Source organism: Melanotaenia boesemani, chromosome 12, assembly GCF_017639745.1.
Source record: "Melanotaenia boesemani isolate fMelBoe1 chromosome 12, fMelBoe1.pri, whole genome shotgun sequence".
Lineage (NCBI taxonomy): Eukaryota > Metazoa > Chordata > Actinopteri > Atheriniformes > Melanotaeniidae > Melanotaenia > Melanotaenia boesemani.
This window is the reverse complement of record NC_055693.1, coordinates 26,499,544-26,525,319: the sequence shown is the minus strand read 5'-3', so window position 1 is coordinate 26,525,319 and position 25,776 is coordinate 26,499,544. Positions and strand designations below refer to the sequence as shown.

The 25,776-nt window shown below is 38.5% G+C and overlaps 1 protein-coding gene across 2 annotated transcripts in view; it reads right to left on the bottom strand.

The window, feature by feature from the left end:
• LOC121650361 (neuropilin-2-like) overlaps nt 1-25,776 on the bottom strand; it is a 97,893-nt gene that overhangs the window by 5,488 nt on the left and 66,629 nt on the right. Inside the window, exons 12-17 of one of the 2 annotated variants that reach the window (XM_042001839.1) lie at nt 24,086-24,160; nt 23,311-23,472; nt 17,154-17,425; nt 16,964-17,060; nt 14,759-14,791; nt 2,230-2,292 (exon numbers count right to left, since the gene is read on the bottom strand). In XM_042001839.1, coding sequence (XP_041857773.1) covers nt 2,230-2,292; nt 14,759-14,791; nt 16,964-17,060; nt 17,154-17,425; nt 23,311-23,472; nt 24,086-24,160 — 702 coding nt within the window. Of the gene's footprint in view, nt 1-2,229; nt 2,293-5,468; nt 9,106-14,758; nt 14,792-16,963; nt 17,061-17,153; nt 17,426-23,310; nt 23,473-24,085; nt 24,161-25,776 lie in introns of those variants that run through there. The other variant, XM_042001840.1, reaches the window with a different exon arrangement.

Genomic DNA, 25,776 nt, shown 5'->3' with positions numbered 1-25,776 from the left:
GCTTTGGTGGAATGTCATAGTTTGGGTTAAGATATCCTCTTCTCCAACAAGCCTCTTCCATTTTCTGGGCTGTCACAGTGGCAGGTGTTGTGATGGTGGCAACACCTCTGTTTTGTACCATATCATGTCATGCATTTTAGATTCAATACCATTTGATACAGTTGATCACGCTATTTTAATTGATCGTCTTAAAACCTGGGTTGGCATCACAGACACTGCACTTGATTGGTTTTACTATTATCTTTTAGATAGAACCTTTGCGGTTACCATAGGTAATTTTATGTCCTCCTCTTTGCTTTGCTTGAGGTGTACCGCAAGGTTCTATTTTAGGTCCCATTTTGTTCTCTATTTATATGCTCCCCCTAGGACACGTTATAGCCTGCCATAACGTGTCCTTCTACTGTTATGCGGACGACACACAGATATACCTCCCGCTGAGACCAGGGGACACTGGAGACCTAGCTGCTGTGTTAGAGTGTTTCAATGATGTGAACAGTTGGATGGCACAAAACTTTCTACAACTCAAAAGTTCTAAATCTGAAATTATCTTAATCAACCCTCCTCACTCCACTGCCCAAATTGAAGACAGTCTCGGTCCGCTCTCTTCTAACATCACCCCCTCTGCCAGAAACCTAGGTGTGATTCCAATGTTAATTTTCATTTTCACATCAAAAAAGTCACCCAGTCCTGTTTCCTTCACCTCCGCACCATCAGTAAAATCAAACCTATTCGCTCCCGGCCCGATTTAGAAAAAGTTATCAATGCACTAATTTTCTCCAGACTCGACTACTGCAACTCCCTCCTCTCTGGTCTTGACAATAAATCCCTATCTGACCTCCAACTTGTTCAAAACGCAGCAGCTAGGCTTCTCACTGGTTTTAGCAGAAGACAACATATTACACCTGTTTTAACCTCTCTGCACTGGCACCCTGTACGTTTTAAAATTGCTTTTAAAGTTTTACTGATTACTTTTAAAGCTTGTTTAGGTCTGGCACCCGGCTACATTACAGATTTACTGACACCCTACGAGCATCCCTGCAGCCTTAGATCTTCAGGCAGGTCCTATTTAGCTGTGCCAGGGTCGAAACTAAACCAGAGGTCCTCGACTCTGGAGCGACCTGCCTGAGGAGATAAGGCAGGCACTATCAGTATCATCTTTTAAGTCACTTCTTAAAACACACTTTTATCGACTGGCTTTTTTTATAACATTTTTATTTACTTTATTTATTTTCAAAATGTACTCGTGCATGTATCTTTTTATTGTTGATTTTATTACCTTACTTTGCTGTGTGCTGTTCAGGACTTTGTAAACCTTGTTTTTAAAAGTGCTATACAAATAAAGATTTATATTATTTTTTTTATTATTACCCTCACTGACCAGGTTCTTTTTGCTGACTGATAAGCTGGGGGATGAAACAGGGTTTTATTTTGAGGAAATAAACAGCTTCTGAGGCAGATGTTCCACATTATAGATGATAAACTAAAGACCATGTAATGCTGTTAACCACAGTCCCTGTTGTTACTAATTCAAAATGTAACTTTATAAACATGATAAAATGGACGTGCAAAGGTAATATCTGCTGTGCGTGTTGGGTCGAAGTGTTTGCATCTACTTAGGAAGACAATAATGCTAATTCATGCAATGAATGTATACACATGAGCAAGCAAATCTGCAATTATGAACCACATTGCAATTGTTTTATGAAACATTAGACTGAAAAAGACACACACACACATACACACACACACACTGATATGTCGTAAACAGACAGTAAACAGACTTGTTTAGCAAGGTAGAGGCTGAGTACTTGTCTTGTATCTGTCAAGGGACTGGAACAAAACAAGAAATAGTGGGTACACGCGCACACACACACACACACACATATAGGTAAGGTGTGATTGGAACAGACAGATGTTTTTCTAGGTGCCCAGAAGGAAGCTGTCTGTCTCACTTTGTTTGCCATGGAACATAAAATAGGAGGAGGGAAGACACACCACATGCACCCACAAACACACACTCTCTCTTACTCAAACTCAGGCAGACACAAAGACTGCCACTGTTGCCACAGGCTTGTTTCGTGTGGAACTGTGAGTAAAAGGAAGAGCCGTAGGCATACCTCTGCTTCAAGATACATTTTACTAGTCTTTGGGTGAGACTAGTAAAACAGCCATTATACCTTCAGGCTGTGAAAAGAAGAGAAAAGAGGAAAAGAAAGGAGAGGACCTCACCTCCATTGATGGGGGGCTTGTGATTGAAAACAGCATCTTTTCCAAAATCTATAGGCTTGGGATCTGTTAACAAAGCAGAAAGGATAGCGGTATTAATCTCAAGCATCCAGTTGCAGCCCTTGCTCAAGAGTCCAAATCATGGTGAGATAACATCTCTCCATCTCTTCTGTTGTCGGCACACAAGCTACATTTGTAGATGAAAATCACACAACCCAATCACCTCAAAGGGTGAGTTATCTTGCTTAAACTTTCTCAAGAGATCAAGACAGAAATCACCTGTAAGTCGTTTTGTTCTGTGCTCAGCCTGTCAGGGGAAAATAACACCTAGCATTGCACTCAATGTCTGCATAAAGCTGACAAGTTCCATTATGTGATAAGCATCAGGGCTCTTTTTTTATTTGCTTAGAAATAAAAAGAAAGTGAGGAGATTGAGAAAATGAATGTAATGACAGGGAGGAGAAAGAAAGAGGTGGAACCCAGAGAAAAAGACACAAAACTGTTTCATAGAAAAATATCACTTTTATTACCTTCACATTCACCACAATCAAATTTCTTTTTACACCAAGACCATAAAATTCAACAAGCTAAAATACCACTTTAAATTTCTGAGGCAGGCCAGAGTGCAAGGCTTTGAAGAGTTTGAGGGTTCAGTTCTCCTTCAGTTTGGCTTTATTCAGGGAAATTGACATCACAGTCTCAGAAGAAAAAAAAGAAGAAAAAAAGCAATATCTGGGCAGCCGATAACCATTTATTGGGCAAGGGAAGGAAAAGCACTTTATGAAGTGAAACTGTAATAGATATTCATAAGATAAGAGGTGAAAACCTAATTTAGAACATATGAAAAAAGATCCACAGCCTCATTTCCTCAGTTAGATAAGGTCACTCATTTATGAGACAATTTTGGCATCTTTTTATTGTACCTTCAAAAAACTGCCTTTACAAACTTCAAATGCTCCTCAAAAATGTGAATAATAGTGGGAGATTAAAACTTTTAAAGGACACCTGCAATATTATTTGTTCATATCTGAAATATGATGTAATTATTTCTAAAAGAAGAAGACAGTAAATCCAATTTCTGTTTCAAATGAGCCAACATTGATGTACAAACCTAAAGAAAGAGATTAAATCTTGAATTTAAACAAATTAATTAAAAAGTCAACAAATCCAACACTGACTGTATCATATTCAGTTAAGAGTTTAGTTAAATGATGCTTTCAGTATTTCATTGGTTTTGCATGTTGTACATCAATATTAAATGTGCTCAAAGTGCAACACAGTGAAATCCGGCAAAAGTCAAAAAGACAACTATACAATCTTTTTCTTTACAGATGCAGAAAACGTGCACAAGAGTAAAACAACAGTAATGTGGCTGAAGCCAGGGATGAATGTACACACAGCTTGCTGCTGTGAGACTGCTTTTCATTTTAGCTTGAATCCAAACAACTTGAATTAACTCCACTGCGGCTTCATCCCTTGCTGAGGCCGAGTGTCATCAGCTTTTATTCAACATTAGGAAACACAACAAATTAATAAAGAAATCAAGAAACCATAGTAACATCATCAAATATGCTATAAATGATATATTATTTGATGTTTAATAAAACACAACATAGGATAGTATTTACATAATATATTGAAAAAATAAGCAAAAAGTGAAACACAAGGATTCAAAAACATTTTCTCAACTTATAAGACATCTTAAAGCATGCAAGCCTGCAGGTTATGACCTGTTTTAATTAGTCTTGATTATTTTCGCAAATCACTCTCATTGTAAAAATACTGCAGCGATTTGGAATTTGATGATCCAAGTCTTCATATTGTCTTTCTAAAACTGACTCTAAACATAAGGCTGAAGTTTTTTCTGTCACATGACTTTGTAAATATACCATCCTCTCCCAGAAGTTTGTCCAGGGTCTGGACTCTTCAACTGAGATCCATGCAGGCTTTGACAAGAGATTAAATGAATCACTGGGGGAGATGGCAAAAGACTGGAGGGAAAACAGGAGCCTGGACACTCTTTGGATGACTGTTGGACACTTTCTAATGATCCTAGCTGAAAGCCCTCAGGCTAGGATCCTGAGAAGAATCATCACATGGATCAGAAAGGAGATTAAAACTCCCTGTAGTCCCATTTTATCTCCCCTCTCCAATTGGCAAAAGGGCCTTTTTTCCCTTTCTTCTTCCCCTCTTTTAAATTTATTTATTTTTATTCAGGCAGAGATGTGGATGGCCTGTTGCCACCATTTGCTGCTCCACTGGAGGCCTGAGGACCTGTTTGAGTGCTTGCACTTATAATATTTCTCCAGGAAACAGAGGGGGAGGAGGAAGAAGAAGATAAAAAAAAAGAGATGGCCTGAGGGCTAGAAATGCTTACAGCAGGGTTTTATGAATGCAATCAGCTCCATTAACTAATTAGAAATATTAAAGGGCTTCAAAGTAGTCTGTGATGGAGAAGGGAGAAGGAAAGTGAGGGAGGGCTGATTTAAAAGCTCTCAATGAAATGTTTTCCAAATCTTGCAAAAAGTTTGATAGAGAGAGGGAGAGAGAATGAAAGAAGAAAGTGCATGACTAGCACAGCATAAATACATCCATATATCATTCCTCTATTTGAATTCAGACTCACATTGATTGGGTTATGGCACAGGGCTGCTGGAATGAGTCATATAATGTGTAAATCATACACAAGTCGATTGAAATGGAAGAGAGAGGGGCTAGGGAGGCGGAAAATGGATATGCAAGCACAAAATAACTAAAATACTTGTTGACTAAAGCACAAAACAGCATTTTATGAGATACAGTATGATGAAATAAGTCAATATCTGCAGAGCAAAAAATGCATGCCACAGTGATTTAACCGACTGTATTTGAGGGTCGTGTGGATTCTCATGGAAGTGGGCTGGTCAGTGTGCAGTGCATCAAATGTGTGCTTTTATCACATCATCACTCTGCCAAAAGACTTCTTTCATCTGCTTTTGTGTTTGAAACAACCTGTCCTCCACCTTCAATTCTCCAACCTGCATCCCTGTTTGTCTCCCTCTCAGAGTAAGAGAAAAATCTATCTTTAGTATGTATAGAAAGAAGGTTTTTTACTCTTTACTTCTTTCATCTCTCTCCATCTCTGGCCGCATTCTTTAGAGAAAAAGGGGGCTTGCTTAATGGGCCCTTCTCCTCTGAGAGATTTAGGTCCCTCTCCATTCCTGCCTCTCATTTTCTCTCCAGTGTTTTTTTTTTTTTTCTTCCACTGGGAGGATTTGCAGTGATGGAAAGGAGAAGAATAGAAACAAGCGGGTTTTGATTTCTAAGAAAAAAAAGAAGAAAAAGACAAGGCATAGGGATTTGGGCACAATCAAAATGATGTGGGAGGATACCAGAAAACCCAAAGATGGTAAGATGGTGAGAAGTCCAGACAGTAAGTACCACAATCAGTTCCACCCAAATAGTTTTTAAACAAAAACATGTTCTGATTTGCTAACATTTGTGCTGCTATCGAAACTAACTGGATGCTTAATTGGGGAACAAACACTCTACGTTTGGTACTGCCATCCAACAAAACTAATAAAATAATTAAGTTAAAGATACTCAGTGTGTAAAAAACATCTGTATATGTATGATCAGAACCACATTTATCCCTACTCACACTGATTCTTTAAAATATTCACAGTAAATCTAAGAAGTGATCCTTCAGTAAATTAATCAAAAAAATAAATAAAAACACAGTAAAAGTGCTTATCTGAAATCTGTTCACATTTAACATTGACATGTGTCCTGGGTGATCCACTCACAAGCAGACAACTTTAAATGCAGGTATGAACACATTTAATACAGCTTGAGGATGCCTCAACACATTCAGAGGTCATCCAGGACACATCAGTCTTCATGTGTTCAGCGATCTCAACAAGATGCATTTCCAGGACACATTCTGGGACCATCCAACTAAAGCTAAATGCTTTACTGAACTTGGTTGTTGAAAATTTTAAAAGACAACTATGCTGAAGATGTCGAGTGGCGTATTACCAGGAAGCTTTGTAGCTGAGTTGCCTCAATAGTTTCATTTTTTGTTCTGATTCTTCTAACTATATTGTGAAATGATTTGCATCCATCAAAACACAAAGGCCTTAGTTTTCCATGTGCATCCACTTGTACACCCCGCTTGTGTGCACATAGCAAAGTTGTGTAGAAAACAGCTGACTGCCCACTGAAGTTATAAGTTTCAGTTTGTGGTTTAATCAGCAGAGATGTGCTAACACTGAGCTCCATATGATCACAAATCATTTATGTCTCTCATCTGCATCTGCTGCAGACCTGAGGTCATGGAAATGTCTGTAACTATAAATGTGAGTCATGCCAATGTGAAACATTCAATGTCTAAATAATATTAAAGTTTCCAGAAAAATCAGTAGACCTGCTGATATCCTGTTTGTTGCTCCATGGGACAGACCTGTGCACATTTATTTGCTTATAGAGCGATAACTTAGATCAGTTTATAGAGGATTGCTCATGTTGTGCACTGTAATAGCAGGGGTATACACGCTTAGACAACTAAGGCTGTCAACTTGTGATTCGAGCACTCAGGACACACAATAATGTCCAAATGTGAACAGAGCTTATTCTCAACATAAATGAAAAAGAAGTGTAACAGCTTATCAGAAATTAAGCTACACTCCATCAATAAACGTTCACGCTAACTTTGACTGAAAACTAGGGAATATCCAGTGACCCATTACCCAGTTAGTAATAAGACAGACTAAGTTGAATGAAATTATATATACATAAGAAAAGGACCTGTAACCAAAACCTCAATAAGATGACGTGTCCATATAATTTTCAGTTCAGAAGAGTTCTCATACTGATGAAAGAATGACTGTACAGCTAATTTTAAGCATGGAAAGCTCATCAGTGCCATTCAGTGTCATCTCCCATGTTGTTATTGTTTTTGTTCTTATAATTTCTGTCAGACATATGGGTACAGCTCAGAATAAACAGAGTGATACCAGGAGAATAATTCTGTCCATGTGGTCGGTTTCTTTAAAATAATCAAACATGATGAGCTCTCTGCTTTTCTAAGAAGTTCAGAGATTTTCAGTTGAAGCGCTCACAGCAACCGGATGACAGAAACTATAAAGAAAGCACATAACTCCTAATTAAGACGCTGATATGCTCTCCACTAAAAAAATGAAAAGATGCCAAACCCTCAGAAAAGAAAGACGTAAATAATACATGGACACACAGCCAGAGTACGTTTTTTTGTTGGAGTAGGTTTGGTCTCATTTGTTAAACAAAAGCAATAACCACAAATTGTATTGCTGAAAGATTTTTTTTTTTTTTCTTTCAGATACTGAGCCAATTTTTGTTTGTAATGTCATATAGCCTAATAAAATACTTGATGTTCTAGCACAGAGAGGAAGGAAAACATACATCCACATTTAAATACAGTCTCATGTATGCAGGACATTGGTTTTTAGTTTGAACATTAACCAACAGGCAGGAGATCCAGGCAACAAACGGTAGAGTAAAACTGCATCCATCCACATTCTTATTTGACACAGAGGCACTACCTCATTCTGGGGTAAATAGGTAACAGCTTTAAAGCACATTTTTTAAAAAGGCATATCCAGGATGTAATGAAAAAAAAGCACTCAAGGTAACAGGTGGCTTAAAAAGTTTTGGAAATGTCCGTTCATATCCTGGTGTGCATTCTTTGAGCTTTTGTCTTGCATGATTCGTACACCAAAGCTGCAAAGCACCATTTGTACCTGTCTATTTTTCACGGTCAGATCCTTTCCTTTTTTTTCTTTTCCTTCCACAGTCTTATAGAGGCAAGGGGACAAATAAACTACAGCTTCATTCAGTCCCAAAGAAATAGCCATCACTCTTCATGCTGCACACAAACAGTGTGTCTCTCTACCTGTGTGTAAATCCCCTACTTTGTCAGGCAAGGTATTTGGAGGCAGCCAGTGTCCAAGCTGTAGATCAGAACAGGGCAGACAGACATTTTCTGGTCTGACATGAACAGAAGAGAGGAACAAGACTGACATTGTTCACTGCATGTACATGCAGCATGTCTTTTGTCAGTAAATTTATAGTTTGTCTGCTTGGGATTTACTCATCCAAGGGTTATAATCCAACTCATTTACAAGTTGGAGTGGAGGTCTAAAACAACAAAACAAAAAAAATCCAAAAAGGACTAAACTGCACTTACCAGGCTCTCTTCAAAAATCAGAACTGGAGCCTGACGCCTTCCATCTTCACTGCTCTCCTCATTGAGCAGTTGTTTAACATCAAGCCATCATTCTGCCATTTACAGATCACTTAATTAGATCCATCATCACCAACATGAGCTGGAGCGCTTCTACCATGTAAACTCATCAGTAAACAGAAGAGATTATGCTGAATACAGCGGTTGCGTATTCATGTCAGGGGGTTGTCATACTCCTTGATCTCTTTACTTGGAAAAAAAAAACATTTTTATTACGATTGGATCATTCACTTGACCCCATTCATTTTAACACACGGAGCCATAGCTGTCCTCTTTCTCCAGAGTTATAGTGAGCATGGGCTCAAGACATTGCCCATTTCTCAGGTACAGGTGGTTTTGCTTAGGGATCAGAGTACTGCTGGGGTTTTGGTTCTGGTAACTGCTTTCTTGACCTTGCTGGTATGGTTGTTGGTTGTTGTGGTATAGCACTGAATGATGATGGCTACTGCTGGTCTTCTTGGGCGCCCAGTGGTAGTGGTGACAGCGCAGTATCATCACCACGGTTATAGTGACCAACAGCAAAAGGGCACCGCCTCCCGCCAACACATAGTACCAGTAGGCAGGGAGTGGTTGCATCGCCACTGTTTCTATGGTGGGCTCCATCCCAGATATGGCACCCCCTGGAGGGCAGGAGGACACATTATTGGTTGGCTGAGTAGAGGAGCGAGGCAGGCATGCAGACTTCACTGGAGATTTAAAACCTGGTGATTGTCTAACTTACAACTAAAGTGAAGAAAAATTTTAAGTGTTAATGTGCCACTGAAATCAAAGTTAACTGTATTTGAGATCAGCAACTTTGTGGATTCATAGCAAATGCTAAATTTAACTCAGAGATCTAATATTTAAAGAACTAATCACATATTTTAATGCAGTTAAAATATTTCTCAAATATGCTGATGCACATGTATTTTATAATTTTGCCCAGAGCATTTTTTGACTGATGCAAGCGTCACAAGCATTAGCTGCACACTGACACGCATAAGCCCATGCCATTCACCTTAAATCTAATCAAAGAATGCAAAGGCTTGATTATGCAGTGACTGGCTGATCTGAACAAAGGGTAGGGAGTGTTAAGTGGTTGATATAACTTTTATTTTTTATCGGGGCAAGATCATACTGAAGTGGAGTGGACGATGAGATTGAGGGAAATTATAGGGTCGGAGACAGAATAAGAAGGAAGGTATCGTTGGTGGAAAGAATGCGGTGAAAAAGTGAAAGGGGAGAAAGTGAAAGGAGATATGGTGGGGAAGTGAAAAGAAAGAGCTAATCCTACCATGATATCTTTAATCCTGCATTAAAGGGTTTGTCTGAAACTTCAATACTCTGTCAACTCACTGAGAAAGAAATCCGCTGAGAGAGAGAGGTGGTGGAAGAAAAGAGAAGAAAATTAAGGAAAGAAGCAAATGGAGAGATGAAGAACGTAAGCAAGAAAGAAATGGAGTAAATTGGAAATAGAGCAAGAACTAGTAGGGGATGAGACAGAGGAGAGAAATAATCAAAGAATAGAAGGAGAGCAGGACACAGAACCTCAAGGAAACCAGTCTGCTTAATTCAGTCTTTTCTAAAGTTCAGACGAGCTCTTTAAAGGTTTAAAATTGGCTTTGATTGTAAAGCTGCTTTCAGCCCAGCCTGCACACAGAGCCTTCCCACCAGTGGATTAAGAGACAGATAATTTTCAGGGATGAAAAAATTCACTATTACTTTGCTTTTCAGGGGAGGAAAAAGGGGAAAGTTTCTCAAGAGCACCATTATCAAACCTTAAGATGCTGAGGAAGCTTACAGCTTTTGAGGAAGTTTTTGAAACACTCGACCACTATAAAAGCATACCTCTCACCTCGCTCATCAATCCTCACTTAAAGTATGTAAATGAGAACAGTTTGAAAATTGGAGTAGGGTCTAGCCTCATTGCATGCATCTGTATGCAGATCATCATGTCTGCAGCTAGCTAATCTTTTTCGAAAGTGATCATGTTATGAAGCTACACTTATGGAGAGACGTCTTAAAACTTTTATCTTTCAAAATTTTTTAGGTGTAATGTTTTATTTAATTATGGCTGTCAAATTATAACAATTTTTAATCTGGTTAATCACAGGATAGCTGTGGAATAATCAGATTAATCACATTTCAAAATGTAAACACCTAGCTTGCAATCTGCCACAAGCTAGGTGTTAAGCCTAAAATTGAAGTCTTAATAAAAGCATACTTGACATCGAGATAAAAGTGCTTTGGCGAAGCTAAACCTCTTTTCTGCTCTGTCTGCAGATCACTGTTGCCAACTCCGCAGTAAGAAAAGTTGCTATTGGCTGTCCTAAAAGTCGCTAAAAGTTGCTAAATGACGTCACCATCTAATTTGCATAATCACCCTAGTAAATATAGTTGTAATGGATGCTGCCGTGGAGAGGAATGTCGTTAAAGGCAAAAACTGACGAAAAGACAAGATAAATAAATAAAACAATAAAATAAAAATAATTTATTTGCTCAGTATTTTCTTTGTTTATTAGTTAAGTTTTATTTTATTGATTTTAGTTGAGTGCTTTTTAACAGGGGAGGGGCCTGCATAGCACCCACTCCTCATTGAAAAGAGTAAACTATACTTTCTTTCATGTTAGGTTTTTTTTAAATGAAATTTTTATGGACCAAATTGTGAGTCTGAAATAAAGATTGAAATGAAATTGAATTGTTACACTCAAAAAGTTTCCAATAATACCAGAAAACGTTGCTAGATTTGTCACTAATCGCTTTTATGGGAAAAAAAAGTCACTAGAGAGGTCTAAAAACGAAATAGCTACAAAGTCGCTAAGTTGGCAACGCTGCTGCAAATGGCAGCATTTTTATTGATTATTATGTCGTCGTTCTTGACGGTGGGCATGCAGTGATTTGGTGCAGTATCACCACCTGCTGGTAAGGCATATGGACCAGAATGTCAGATACGATGAGTGGTTATTTGTGTGGTATATCAACCGAGTCATCCTGCGACCGTCCTCTAAATATAATGCTTGAAAACTTTCAGAATATTCTTAAGTAAGGAGGATAAAGTGTTTTTTGGTGGATTTGGTATACTGCATAAAAATGCCCAAAAAATCAGTTTATCTTGCTGAGATAAAGCCAAATTCAGATTTTTAATATGGCATAAGTCAAAATTTTGCTGCTTACGTGTTTATGCATTAAAAATATTTAATACACATTGGTTTTTACTCTGCAGCATATATTTATAATATAATTAGAAGGTTGGTGAGTTGGAAAAAAAATTTAAACAGCTAAAACAGCGGATGAAAAATGTTCACAGTTGTGTACAATTTTCCATCTATTTCTTAATCACTCAAAATTTGTATTCAGTCTCATTTTTACCATCAGGGTTGTTGCTGAAAACACAGTTAACTGACCCAGAATTAAGGTCTAAGGAGAAATAAATGTCAAGAATATTCCAAGCTTCAGTTCTCACTGAGACACAGCAATAACACCACATCAGTGGTAAGAACTGAAATATGTCAAATATATGCAACACTTATATTTTTAAACAGGCATCCTAAAGGAGACACAAAATCCTTCTTTCTGGCCTTTTGTGTCATAAAAACACACTCCATTTCAGAAACTACACCACTGTAATGCTCAAGAGTCATATCATAGCTGTTCAGGAGTCAACTTAGGTCAAATACTTGGAGTGTGAGTCAGGTGACTTGACTAGTTTCTTGTTTTTGATTATTTTTAGAATGGTAACCATGTTTTTGTTGAACCTAATGAAGGGAACAAAAGTGCTTCTCAAGTATCCAACAGTATTCAAAGAATGTGTCTGATCTATTCACACTCTAAGAAGCCTAAAAATACCCATATAGGCTAACGCAACAAAATTAAAGTACAAAACTGTCCCTAAATCCACCAACACTTGCTTGTCTGAAAAAAATGAGGTAATCTCATAACTAACCAATTAACAGTGCAGTCATGATTAACAGTCAAGCATCCATGATCAGAGACCAAAGGAAAACCAAATCCCAAAGCTGTCTTCACATATCCTAAGTCTTTATGTTCTTCTCAGAGAGTTCAGGTATGTTTTAACTGGGGCTGGTGACATAAACTCATTATTATCACGCTATGGCATTAATCAATTAACACCAACAATTATTTTATCACACGTTACTGCAGTTTTTCCCCCCCAAACAGACTCAAAAACAGTTTCTTTCCAAAAGCAATAACTGCCCTGAACTCCTGTAGGACTTCAAATCTGAAATACGCTGGACACTAACAACATATGTGCAATACATTCTGTCACATGACATGTACAACATATCATGATCCGTGCAATAATACTTTGAACGTGCAATATATTTTTTTTTTTTCAGACATAGACATCATACTTATATCTGCAAATAACTAGAGTGTGCACATCTGTTTTATTTCTGTAAATATTTTATACCTTAGATCTTTTATTTATTATTTATTTCTATACTGCTCTCTCTGCACTGACACTGGGGATGGCTTAATCTCGTTGTACATGTGTATAATGACAATAAAAGGCATTCTATTCTATTCTATTCTATTCTAATTCTGTTCCCCTCTGGCTTCAGAGGGCGTTTCCTTTTATTTTAAGGTTTTAAGTTTCAAAAAGTCATTGAATTACTTTCGTTCATGCTAAACATGTTGTTGCCTAGTTACTGATCATGTGTCATGGTCTCTCCTACTGCTTATATGTCATTACAAGAATTTTAAGAAGAATTGCTCAATTACAAATTAGCTGAATATTTGCCCAAGTTTGAGGTCATTATCTTTATTTTCTCACTGAAACGTCACACTGTAGCAGATCTGAGACTCTAATCCTGCTTTTCTGTTACAATGGGGAAACAAATATTGCAGCTTCACACATTTTTTTAATTCATCCGGCTGACTTGATACCTTTCAATTAATAAATCCTGAAATTTTCATCTTTTTTTTCTCATATTTAATTGATTTTATTACATTAATATTTAAGCTGAGATTTACGTTGCAGGAAATATTTTCATTGCTGCTGTGTAAAGAGAAAAATGCTGTTAATGAGCAGCTTAGTTACTGAACCTTTGCTCATGCAGAGGTGCTTTTTAAATAAAAGTTTACAATATACTGCTGTTAAATCATCGTTTAATTTTGACCCAGCTAAAAAAAATCAAACAATTAATCACAATTACAAAAACGTACTATTGCCCAGCACTAGTTTTAACTCCAGTCAGAACGTGGCTGTGCTTAAGATCCCTCTAAACAGCAGCGCACACAGAGCCAGTAGTTTAGGTCCTGACCCGGAGTTTAAAAACAAGAGATCCAGGAGCATAATCTGCTTAAGCCCTTTTATCTTCCTTCAGACTCGGGTATTTGGAGATGAAGGAGTGGAAAAAAAAAAAAAAGTAAGTTGGATGTTGATCAACTCTACATTTTTGCAGGTGGGATCAGGGACCTGCCAGGCTCAGTAAAAAAGTAAAAACCAGAGAAGAAGAAATGGAAAAGCAAAATGATGGAACCACAAGAAGAAGGAACAGAGAAGAAAAGTAGTGGAGAAGCAGATAAAGAGGAAAATATGATTAAGAAATATATTATAAGCAGGGCTGCCTCACTTTAAGCTCAAAATAAGATATTTTTAGGTGGATCAACGCGATAGTGACGACCACAGCTCTGTTTCGTGCTTTCCATGTCAACGATTGCCACATTCGCTCAACCGTCAGTCCAAAGTAATTCACAATTCAAGGAGTTATAAGTTCACACATGATCAGGTATTCACAGAAAAACACACCCTAAACCCAGATTAGCAGCTGTACATCAGTGATTCACATAGCATGCTACAATGGGCACCATTTGGGATTTCCAAAATATTTTGGTTTTACTTTATTGCAGTTGCACACTGCAACCACAAACAGTCATAGGGAATAATCAGGTGTCTGTTGTGTCAAAAGTATCAGCCCAGCATGCAGGGAGTCATGCAGTGGATCCATTCCATCAAGCTGCAATGCTGGGTCGATCTACAGATCAAGTGGACATATCTAAATCTATCAGTAAGATCTTTAAAAATAGCAAAACACAACAATTGCAGCTTATATGCAAAACCAAGTTTAGATTTTTTTTAGTAATAATAACGTCCTAAACTTTAGTTCTTGTGCATTCAACAGTATTATTGAGCACTGTGATGTAATATGTCTTTTTGTACTAACACGGTCACTCAGGGTCAGTGCAGTCCTGCAGGCTGAGCTTAGCAAAAAGCAGAAAGCACAGACATGTTGGCAAAAGAGAAACAAATGCAAAGGAAGTGGTACTTACTGATAATGTTAGGAGTAAAGGCAGGAAGAGGTTCTGTAAACCAGAAAAATTGAAAAATGTTAATAAAGCTCTAATACGTAAATTTTCTTTTTTTCACCAAAGAGTCAAAATATTTGTTTATACATTACTTGATTTAGTACACAATAGAGGAGATCCAACATCCTATAGGTGGATTTTTTTCCCTGCTGGGAAGTTGGAAATAATTTCTCCCATTTTTCAGAATGCAGAATAAACAGTGCAACAGTGTTCTACCATCACAAAGCAAACGTCGGTAAAAGTTTGCCCAAATTGGAAACAGTTCTTAATATTTGCCTATAAAAACTTAAATGAAGTAGAGGGGTGGACCAAATGAAGCTCAGAGAGCACAATAATTACCACAGATCTGAAGTGGGATTTTTGATTCCTATATTAATTGCCTGGCTGGACGTTATGTTTCCCTTCATATGGTGCAGTGTTTTGACAATCCAGACCAGTTCAACACATGACTCATAACAAGACTGTGCCATTAAAAACATCAGTATGAATTATTCAGACCAGCATAAAATTAAAGGAATGCAAGCTTCTCCGGTGAGGTACCATATCTTCTCTGTAACAATGTGTTTTTAAGGTCATTGAATATAATTTGTGTCCAAATTTAAGATGTATAACAGGTTTCAAGTAAGAAGCATCTCACAGGAGTGGAGTCGAGTGGCTGTCACGCCATCCTCCAAAACCAGATGCTATGAAGACAGCTATAAAGTCATATTTGACAGGGAGCTATTGAGCTGTCTCTCAAGGGTAATTTGACCAAGCATCTCACAGGCATTTCACTACATACCTCAGAAAATTGCATCAGTTTGGTTAAAACAAGGACTCAATATGTGCCCCTTAATAAAAGTTGCTCTGCATTCATTGCAAGGACCCTTGTAAGACTTTACTGAAAAGATCAGCAAAAGTTTTCAAGCATAAAGATCCACAAATCTTCCATGATGATGGTTATTTTTATAAAACTGAGGGAAAATAAATAAAGAACGACAACAGGGAGGGAAAAAGGAAGTGTGTCCTTTTTGTGTCTCACTTTCTCTTTGCCTTCCTCTGCAGGTCCTTCCTGTACTTGTTTATTTTCTTGCATTGCTTCCCATTCTTATTCTTTCTCTTTTTTGATTAACAAGTTTTAATGGCAGCACAAATGAAGGGCAGAAAGGACATAAGTAAAATGAAGGAGATGATATATAGAAGACAGGATAAAAAGGATATGGGACAATGTGAAGAGAAGGGAAATGAAGGAATGGGGAAGGAAGGGTGGAGGTAAGTTAAAGGGTCATGGGAATATGGACTAAAATTTACTGCTGTTTATTTGCTAAAGGACATCTACTGCAAAAATGACAAACTAGGAAAGCATAAAATGGAAAAATTCAAACAAAGGGACAAAGAAAGTGTGATGAAATGATCAGAAAAACTTTGAGAGGGATAACAGTGGTGGGAAAAAGTGAAATAAGTAAGAGTATGTTATCCCAGATGAAAGAAGCCAAGAGGCTTGCTTGGATCATTTCAGAAATCCTAAACAAAAGAGAAACACTAGAGGCAGAAATACTCATTTCAAGGCAGATGCAGGCTTGGAAAAACTCTATATCCTACAATTTTTATATCAGCATTTGATTGAGTCTTTTATTAGCACAGTTTGGCCTGGTGAAAGTCAACTCTATGCCAAAAATAAGGTTTCTATGAAGCCAGCAGATAATAACAGCCCGGTCACTGGTCAGCTGGTGTCACACAGAGAACACGTGTAAAGAGATGAACAGTCTGCCAGCCAGGTTGACTTTAATGTGTTGCTCTTACCCGGAATCACACAGAACAACAAACTTATTTTCAGTGTTTAACGCCTGAGACATGATGAAGCTGATTTTGGGGACAGAAAAAGTGAGAGACAATGAAAAGGATGAAGAAACAGTAGGATGTGGTGGTACAGGAAAAGACTGAGGGAGATAAAATGAAAGATAGATTAGAATGCATGCCTAAAGGCTGTTTGTGACCTACTTTCTTTTATAATATATATATATATATATTTTTTTTTTCTTCTTTTTTTATGTTTGTAAATGCAAAATTTTAGGATTATTTTCCCCTCTTACTCTTTCTTATTGTATCTTTTGAGCAAACAGATTTAACGGTTCTGGTGTGAGGGAGTGGGAGAATCCTGCAAAAACAAGGACAAACAGGATGACTTACGTGCACATTGATCCGGCTCGATATTGTTGCTCATGTGGATGTTGTCTATCCTGATGTGGCCTCTTGTTGGGTGTTCAAAAAAACCCTCAAACACCACCTACACCAGAAATGAGAAAACATACAGTTAGATGTCCTGCAGCTGAGACATAGCACACAGTAGCAAAAGGACTCTTTTTAAGCTGTTGTTTACCTTGTACTTTTTGGGACTTTGGGGCAGGATGGTTCGGCCCTCTCTCCAGTGAGGCCCCTGGTCACCTTTTAGTACCCATAAGAGGGACTCCTCTTCCTGGTCACTCTCTCTCAGCAAGACCCTCAGGCTTGCTTGAGCCTCCCCTTGAAGCTGATAGTAGAACAGCAAGCAGAGCGAGCCTCGTTCTAGCTCCACCTCAGGGCTCTGCAGCCTGGCTCTCTTATGCTGGGTGTAGGTGCCTGCATCTAGGTAGAGGTAGTTCCCTGAAAAATCTGGTAACATGAAGGAGAGAAAAAGAAGTGTGTCTACATCATCTTGTTAAAAACAATGAAAATGACACCAGTACTTTGCATAAGTGTGTCCACTCCGGCACTGCATGCATTCTTTTTAAATGCCTGGTGCTCTTTAGACGAAGGCACTGATATGTCATAGTGTAAATAATAAATGAAAGTGTATGATGGTGCTTTGATAATCAGGTGACTGTAAAAAATAGCTCATATCAAGGCAATAAAAATCTTTAAAAAACAGGAAAGTTACAGTCTATTCATCACAAATAGGTGATTAAAACACGATTTTCAGACACTGAATCCAGCAGTTACCTTCTCACTCCTGAATATCTTAGAACAGAAATGGGATGATCAAACTGAACAAAATGTGCTTCTGCTGGGTAATTATTGTTTTTGCGCTTACCAATCTTTCAGTGTTGAGCCTTTAAATGAGTCTACTTCCTAAATGGGGCAGGATATAACAGAGTATGAGGTATGAGGAGTTAATTAATAACTATCACTGTAGTTACAATGACCAGAAAAACCACAGTGATGCAACATCTTTACAAGCAATAAGGAGTTGATGTTCAGTTTGAAGTATTTGCCAATTTTTTGTTGTTAATTTTTTCTATGCAATCATTTAATCTGTTTTAAAGGTTTTATCCCAAAGATAAAACTCAGATCTACCTTTAACTATTTTGATAGCATTTAAGACAGATAATACGTTTAAGTTCATAACGTATAAAAGAGACAAATGCAAAGATTTTTAGTTTTTTTTTAAAGGTAAAAGTAATCCAAGTCAGATCTAGAAAACAATCCATAATAAAAGACATAAATTAAGAACAGGAGCAGGGGGATTGAACCCTTACACAAAGAAAAATACACAAGTGAAATACCTCCTTCACAATAGCAAATAGTCCCTGAAGCCATAGAACAAAGAAACTTCTCTCTAAATGAGTCCATGTAGCGAATGAAAAAACTTTTCATTAAACTTAATGGATTGAATTTTACTGTATGTTCTGATGCGTGTCAATGATGTACAGTAAGGCAGCAGGATATGGTAGTTTAAAATTTAGGACATTATCACCATCAGGCTCTGGTATGAGGCTCAACCACAAACGAGGTTGACATTTCATCATGCTGCTAATGGTTATAAACAGAAGTGACCTCTAGTACATGCACACACAGCTTTCCTAACCAGCTCGGATCATTCCGAGTGCTGTAACTCTTTCTGGTACTTAGTCAACACAGCCAATAATCACTATGCTTGCACAGTGTTTATGTGTGTTCATGTATTTTTTATCTGCACACACTCATTATTTCATTTCTAAAGAAAAAAAATCCATTGTCTTTTTTCCATTAAGTTTAAATTATGGTTAGAAAGATGAGGGTTTTAAGAGGTGGAAGGGGTGAGTGGGTGCAAGAGTGAAGACTGGCAAACATGGGAGGTGACATATTGCGCTTTTTTTCCCATTAAGACACAGAATCATAATCATTAGCTTGCTGCTGAGTTCGACTGTTTGTCTATGGTGTCTATTATGGTCAGAGAGCCAGAGCTGCAAATGCAGTAGTATTCATGCCAAAAGACAAACCATCTATCCCCTTGGTCAGCTGTGACAGGAAGAGAAACATGGTGCAGGTTTTGCAGCGCATCATTCTCAATGAATAATGCATTTGGGTTGAGGTAACTCAGCTCTTCACTTGCAGGCATGGAAAAAAAGGGGGACTAAATTACCATTGCTCATTAAGTACACTTAGAGAAAAGTTGCAGTGTTTTTCTGTGGTTCCGCGTTTGATCTTGGCGAACGTACAAAGGGAGGGAATTAATTAACAACTCTCCATGGAAGGGATAGGCAGGGATGCGGAATTGGCTCTGAGGGAGGGAGGGAAATTTGTGTATGTCTCTGTGTATATGTGTAAAATGTCTTTTTATACAAGTGTAGGTTCAGATTTTGGCATCTTTGTAATGTTTGTAGTATGTTTGTGTGTGTTGGTTAATCTGTCAGTCAGTGTGTGCATCTACTGTTCAGTACAGAAAGGAACAGACATACAGTGCTGTATGATGTGTGTATTTGCACACACAAACACTTTTTTTATTTTAAAGTTTAATCATAGACACAGCTGATCTCTATAATTTGTATTTCATTTGTCTTGAATCACATAAAGAATTAGAAACTAAGGTTATCCTGTCAATTAACCTCCTTTCAGTCCCTCCTTTACTTATCAATAACTATTCATCTTATAACAGCGACTACTGTGAGGGGTTTTATTTCTCTAAGAATCCCTACAGAGTGAGGAATCGGTATATCTGAGATCAAAAGAATAACTTATGGTATTCATTCGGGTCGACTTTTCTGTCTTAAAACCCTGAAAAGGCTCTTAATGACAAGGGCAGGGATTTGATTTGCATTTGGAGACAGCTTCCAGACGGGGTGCTGCGCTAATGTTGCTGTAGAACAAGACTTAATGTCATGTTGCTGTCAAACACGGAGGCAGTGACGCTGCTAAGTCAATTTCACATAGTCACACGCGCGCGGGCACACACCTCTAAGGGCACGTACAAGAGCGTGTTTGCAGGCGCACAGACGTTCGCACACGCACAACAGTTGAGCGAGATGTGCAATAGAGCTTTGCCTCGTGTCACGGCCCTGTCTGTTTATGAGGGAGGCGCTCAGTCAACCATGAACTGGATGGTTTCAACAAATACGAAGAAAACCTTGCTGGATGGCAAGGTCGTGTGTGTGAGCATGTGGGAAACAAACCCACACACTTAGAGTGTTTAATACACCGAGACTCCCCCTGTCTATTATGGTGTGTTTGTGCATGTGTGTATGTTGAGCCTCGGGGAGAGCTGGAGAGCTAAAGCAGCACTTCTGTCGAAGCCATCATCTGACTTATCTGACTGCTTGGGCTATGTGAGTGCACCGTATGGGTATGTGTGTGAGTGTCTAAGGAAGGGAGGGATGTGAAGAGGTACATGAGACAGGGAATGTAAGTGTGATTGATAAAACAGTCTTGATAATTTTCATGCTCTCTTATTAAAGATGGGCAGATGTGGAAAAAGGCAAAAACCACTGAGGGGAAATGGAAGAGAGGTCAGCGAGGAGAGAAAGGATGACGGAGTGAGAGGGCTGGAGGTGGAAAGCGATGGGAAAATGTAGAAATTATGCGAAGTAGTATGAGTTGAAAAAAGGGTAAATGACTTATAAAGAAAGGATGAAATGAAAAAGGTTCGGTGCTGTTAGGGAAACAGGGAAAAATGACTCGATGACTATAGAGACCAGAAAGACTTTTGCAGAGACATCAGTGGCACAAAACGGGCAGGATAGAATAAAGGAAAGAAAATGGGAAGAAAAAAAACAAAAAAGGAGGCTGAAGTAAAATCATTTAAGGTGCTGCAAGAAAGAAATACAGAGATAATGTGCAAAAGAACAAATGTGATGAAGTAAAACTCCAAGAAGAGATAACAAGTTATTGATTATGTTTGAAAAGATGCAAAGTAAAAAAAAAATAAAAATAAAAACACAGGAAAAGTAGCAAACTAGGTTAGGGAAAGTGAAACATCTTTTCCTAAACTCTAATTAAGACACGGTACACACTTCTAGCAGATCAGAGTGAAATCTTTGCATCATGGTTGCTTCCAGTATTTCCTCCCAGCACTGGGATGCGTGATTTTGCACCAGAAGACAACTACTTTGTTCTTAATTAGCTCGAGAAGCCTTTGTGCTGAGGAAGGTCACACATGTTGCCGTGACGATGCTTTCTTTATTCGTGTTTGAAAAATGAGAAATTTCTTGAATGAAGGATATCCAGAAAGATGAATGTGTTTGCAATCTGCACACTTTTCAGAAAGCCTGAGTGTTTTAATAGAGGTCTACTCATAAATCCTTTTAATGGGGTATAACCCTGTGGAGGCTTTTAAAGATGGAAAGTCTGCTTGGTAAAGTTACACAAAGCCTGTCTGTGGCAGACATTAGAGCTTCATCCATCACCTCCTCTTCTCCTGATTTGGAGGATTTTTAAAAAAAAAATCCTTATCAAGGAAATGTAAGATGTTGTATAGTCATGTTTCTACAAATGAAAATGTCTATTTCTAATAATTAAAAAAAGGGTCTACGATTGTTTTTAGTGTTTTATCCTCATATTTGCCTCCTCCTCTTTTAGGATACCATTATGGAAGCTGGACATGATGGTATTTTGGGGCAGCAGTGATTCAGGTAGAGCAGGTGGTGGTTTGAATCTTGCTCCCCCAATTTAATCTGTCCTGTCCTTGGGCAAGACACTTTGCTCTCCTTGCCTCCGGTGGTGGCATCGCTGGTGGATGAATGTGTATAAATGTTCGGTGACGGTTGGAAAACCTGTTGGCTGCCACGTTTCAGTCAGGCTGCCCCAGGATAGCTGTGGCTACACATGAAGCTTACCATCACCGAGTATGAGGAGTAGATGAATAATAGATTGCAAAGCAGTTTGAGTGCTAAATAGATTATTATTATTTCAGATTTTATTGTCATTTAGCAAGGAGATCTTCTCCTGTCAGAGAACACATGCTTTATCAGCTTTCCTGTAAAAGACTAAAGTTAAATGGTCTGTATTTATATAGCGCTTTTACCCAAAGCGCTTTACATTATACATCACATTCACACACTGATGGTGGAAGCTGCCATGCAAGGAGCTCAACCACAACCCATCAGGAGCAATTTGGGGTTCGGTGTCTTGTTCAGGGACACCTCAACATGAGCTCGACAGGCTGAGGATCGAACTAGCAACCCTCAGGCTACAAGACAACCACTCTACCCACTGAGCCACGCCCCCCAAGTATGATCCAAATCATTATGTCAGTCTAACAAACATTAAAGGTTAACCCTTAAAACTCCAAGCTATTATTTACTATTTTTTGGTCATATTGGACTTTTCTTTTATGTAAAAATGCATATAGAACCTCAACCCCTTATATACAGTCAACAGTCTCAGTTAATAGATATAAAAACCAACCACCAAAACAACTAACAGAACTTTGTAGAAAAAACACAGATCAACAGTGACCAAGCCTTTTCTCATCTACTGTACACATCATCTCTCAAGTCTTGGCTTCAGGAGAAAAAATATTGGCATTGAAACAAACACACAACATAAACTATTTGCATATTTTACATTTTTTCCTCCAGGTGTTTTTTTAGTTTTGTTTTTATTTTTTTGCTATTTGCAATTATTTATGCTTCTATTTACCTACTATCTTAACAAAACCAACTCAAACTCAGCTGGTTTCGGGTGTCATTGTTCATCAAATGCTTTATTCCAGCCATAGAGGACAATTATTTTTGTAACTTTCTGCTCACTTGTTGGTCTTTGGCTGGTCCTGATTGGACATTACCATCAATTTAAATATTTCATTTTACAGGAAATAGCATCATCATAATTTTCTGGGTCAATAAATAGGTCTCTTACTAACTTAGTAGTGATATCTGAATTTGTTTTATTACAAAAATATATTAAATAGTTATGATATCATGTATCACTCCTGGATTTACCATAGAGTCTGAATAAACATTACAGATTGCCTCTGGATTGTAAACCTTCTGGATGGGATATAAATGTCTGGAAAAGGTCTGTCAATCACATAATGAGTAAGTTATTGATCACAATTTACCCCACAGAGTTACACAGTACCAATTCCTGAGAAATTATTGACAATATAAGCGTTAGAGCTCCGGCGATCAAGGGTTCTTTACATCATTTCAGTGCCTTGTTGTCAGCACGCAGTTTAAGAAGTTGATGTAAAGGTGATTAAGAACTTATTGACAGTTTGCTTGCAGTAACCTGCATGTCAAACTGTTTTTACCTCATGTTCCGTAGTGCAGGGTGAAAATCTTTAAAGTTCTGTATGTTCTTACTGTCTGATCCCAGGGCCAGGTCCTGCCTCGTTCCATGTGAGCCGTGACCTGGTGAACTTCTGCTGGCTGTGTGCTGCCACCTCACACCAGAGTGCAGATCATCCAACCAGCCGCACAAGCCCTGCTCAAAGTCACACACCGCTGACTGGGATGGAGTGGTGGCTGTGAGTCAGGGAAGAGAAACACAGATTATGAATAAATATGTTTTGGTGCACCTGTTTTGACTGATCATCAGCTAGATGCTTGATTTCTATTAAACTTTCTTTTTACTCTTGTTATGAGACTTTATGCTATAATGTCTGTCTTCCATTTATTTTAACAGTGCTATGAGAGATATAGTTATTGGGTTTAGATATTTTGGAAGAAATCTGACACTTTGAAATATTGTACTAAATACAAACAACAGAGCAAGTAAGATTAAAGAAAGAGAAAGTTGCTTGACAGTTAATTGACCTATAGCTGTGAAATCATATTCCCAGTGTGTTTCTGGATGTGTATGAGGAAGCAAGATGCTCTGGCTGTGAGGGCTTATTTTCCCTCAAACAGAGCTTCCTGTGGGACTCTTGAATGTAACGGTCTTCAAAGCTCAGAGGCCCTGTGGTGTGCAGTGACATCATGACTTTGACCTTAAGAGCATGAGCGTGTGTGGATGTTTGACAGGCAGGAAATAAAAAATTGCATGTGCACTTGTAAGAAATCTGCATTTGTAAGAGTGGAGATAAAGCAAGAAGGCTTGAACAAAAATGTATGCGTGTGTGTGTGTGTGTGTGTTTACCAGGTCTCAAAGGAGGGGTTGTCTGTTCCACTCTCGGAGAGGTGGGCGTCACTGTGTCAGGTAGTGTGGTCGTTTCTGTCAGAAGAAAGAAAGAAAGAAAGAAAGAAAGAAAGAAAGAAAGAAAGAAAGAAAGAAAGAAAGAAAGAAAGAAAGAAAGAAAGAAAGAAAATAACACTTATGGTTAGAACAAGAAAGAACAAGAACAGATATGAGCTTATCTGTTTTGACTGCAAACACCCGGACATCCTGCTGCAAAATCTTTATAAAAAACCACAGTTAGTTCCATTAGTTTCTGTGTATATCATCTAAAATATATCAGGATTCGGGCAGCGACTCAATAAGCTGGCACTTACATCACTTTCTTCATCTACTGCAGCTTGGCACATAAACGCACACTCTCGTTCAGTGCACCTAACTTTCTGGAGGCTTACCTAAACTTCCACAAATTGAAACAAAGGTACCACATGTCCTTAGAGAAGCAAGTCTTATCCCTCAGCAGACATATTGGAAATGCCTCCGGGCAGTGTTTTCCGCTTTCTCTTCTAAATGAACCATAACCGCCATTTCGATATCTACTGAGACAGAAAAACTGCCTATGTGGAATCACTGATGAAACGTGACAAAAATGCTCAGGAGAAATTCGTGAGTGCCTCATCATAAAGTGTGAAAAATGGCTGTTCCTCAGTGCTTCACATGTTCATTTCTGGCCCCTTTCAGAAAGTCACACCAAATGTCTAATTAATGCAGTGACTCTGCAAATGCAGAGTAGGAGTAACAGAGGAAAAGCTCTTTATAAACTATGATCTGATCATGCTAATCCCTCATTGTGTAACCACGACACCATGACAGTGATTGGTCTGGATAAGCCAAATTAATGACCTGGAGGCATTTCCAAGCTAGCTGCCAAATAGTGAGACTTGCCTAAAAGGCCTTTGGAGATTTTCTGTTCTTTGCATGACAATTCAATGCATCGTCTGCAGGCTCAAAGTCTGTCTGCACGCTCACAACTGTTGCTATCCTCAGCTTTGCTCTTGAATCAGTGAATCAAGCCAGTACTGCAAATGATTGGCTTTTTACAAGATGAGCAGGACATGTCTACAACTTGACTCTAACCCTGCACACAACTTTGCAAACTTCTAACAGACTTCTCAAAAATGGTGTGCTCCTTATTCTGAGACCCCATGAATATTTTAAAACATGTCCACACACGAACACACCCATACAAATAATGCTGTGCTGATAAATGCTGTGCCCAACCTGACCTTGTAGCACAGCGGCATGCAAACCAGTGTATGATTGATCAGACACACACAAACACACACAGAATGTGGTATGTCATTGTAACCTCATGACCTTCTGGTCCCAATGAGCAGTTTTCTACTTTGCTTAAGTCTGTAAACGCCCCTAAATGCTTTACCAGATCTCCCCCTCACACACACAAACTCACACACATAAACACAGTATGTCTGGATGTTGACGTAAGGGAACAGAAGCTTTTCTGGCTTGTGTGGCACAAACACCACAAACCTCTCACCAAATTACTCTCACAAGTTGCTCCCATCGTTGCCTCTCTCATTCATCTGACGTTTTATTTCCTGCTCTGCACACTCAGTCTGTCTATCCTCTCCTGTCACAATACATCTAACCAAAATTCAGCTCCACTTTGCAAAACCACCCCCAAAGAGCTCCTT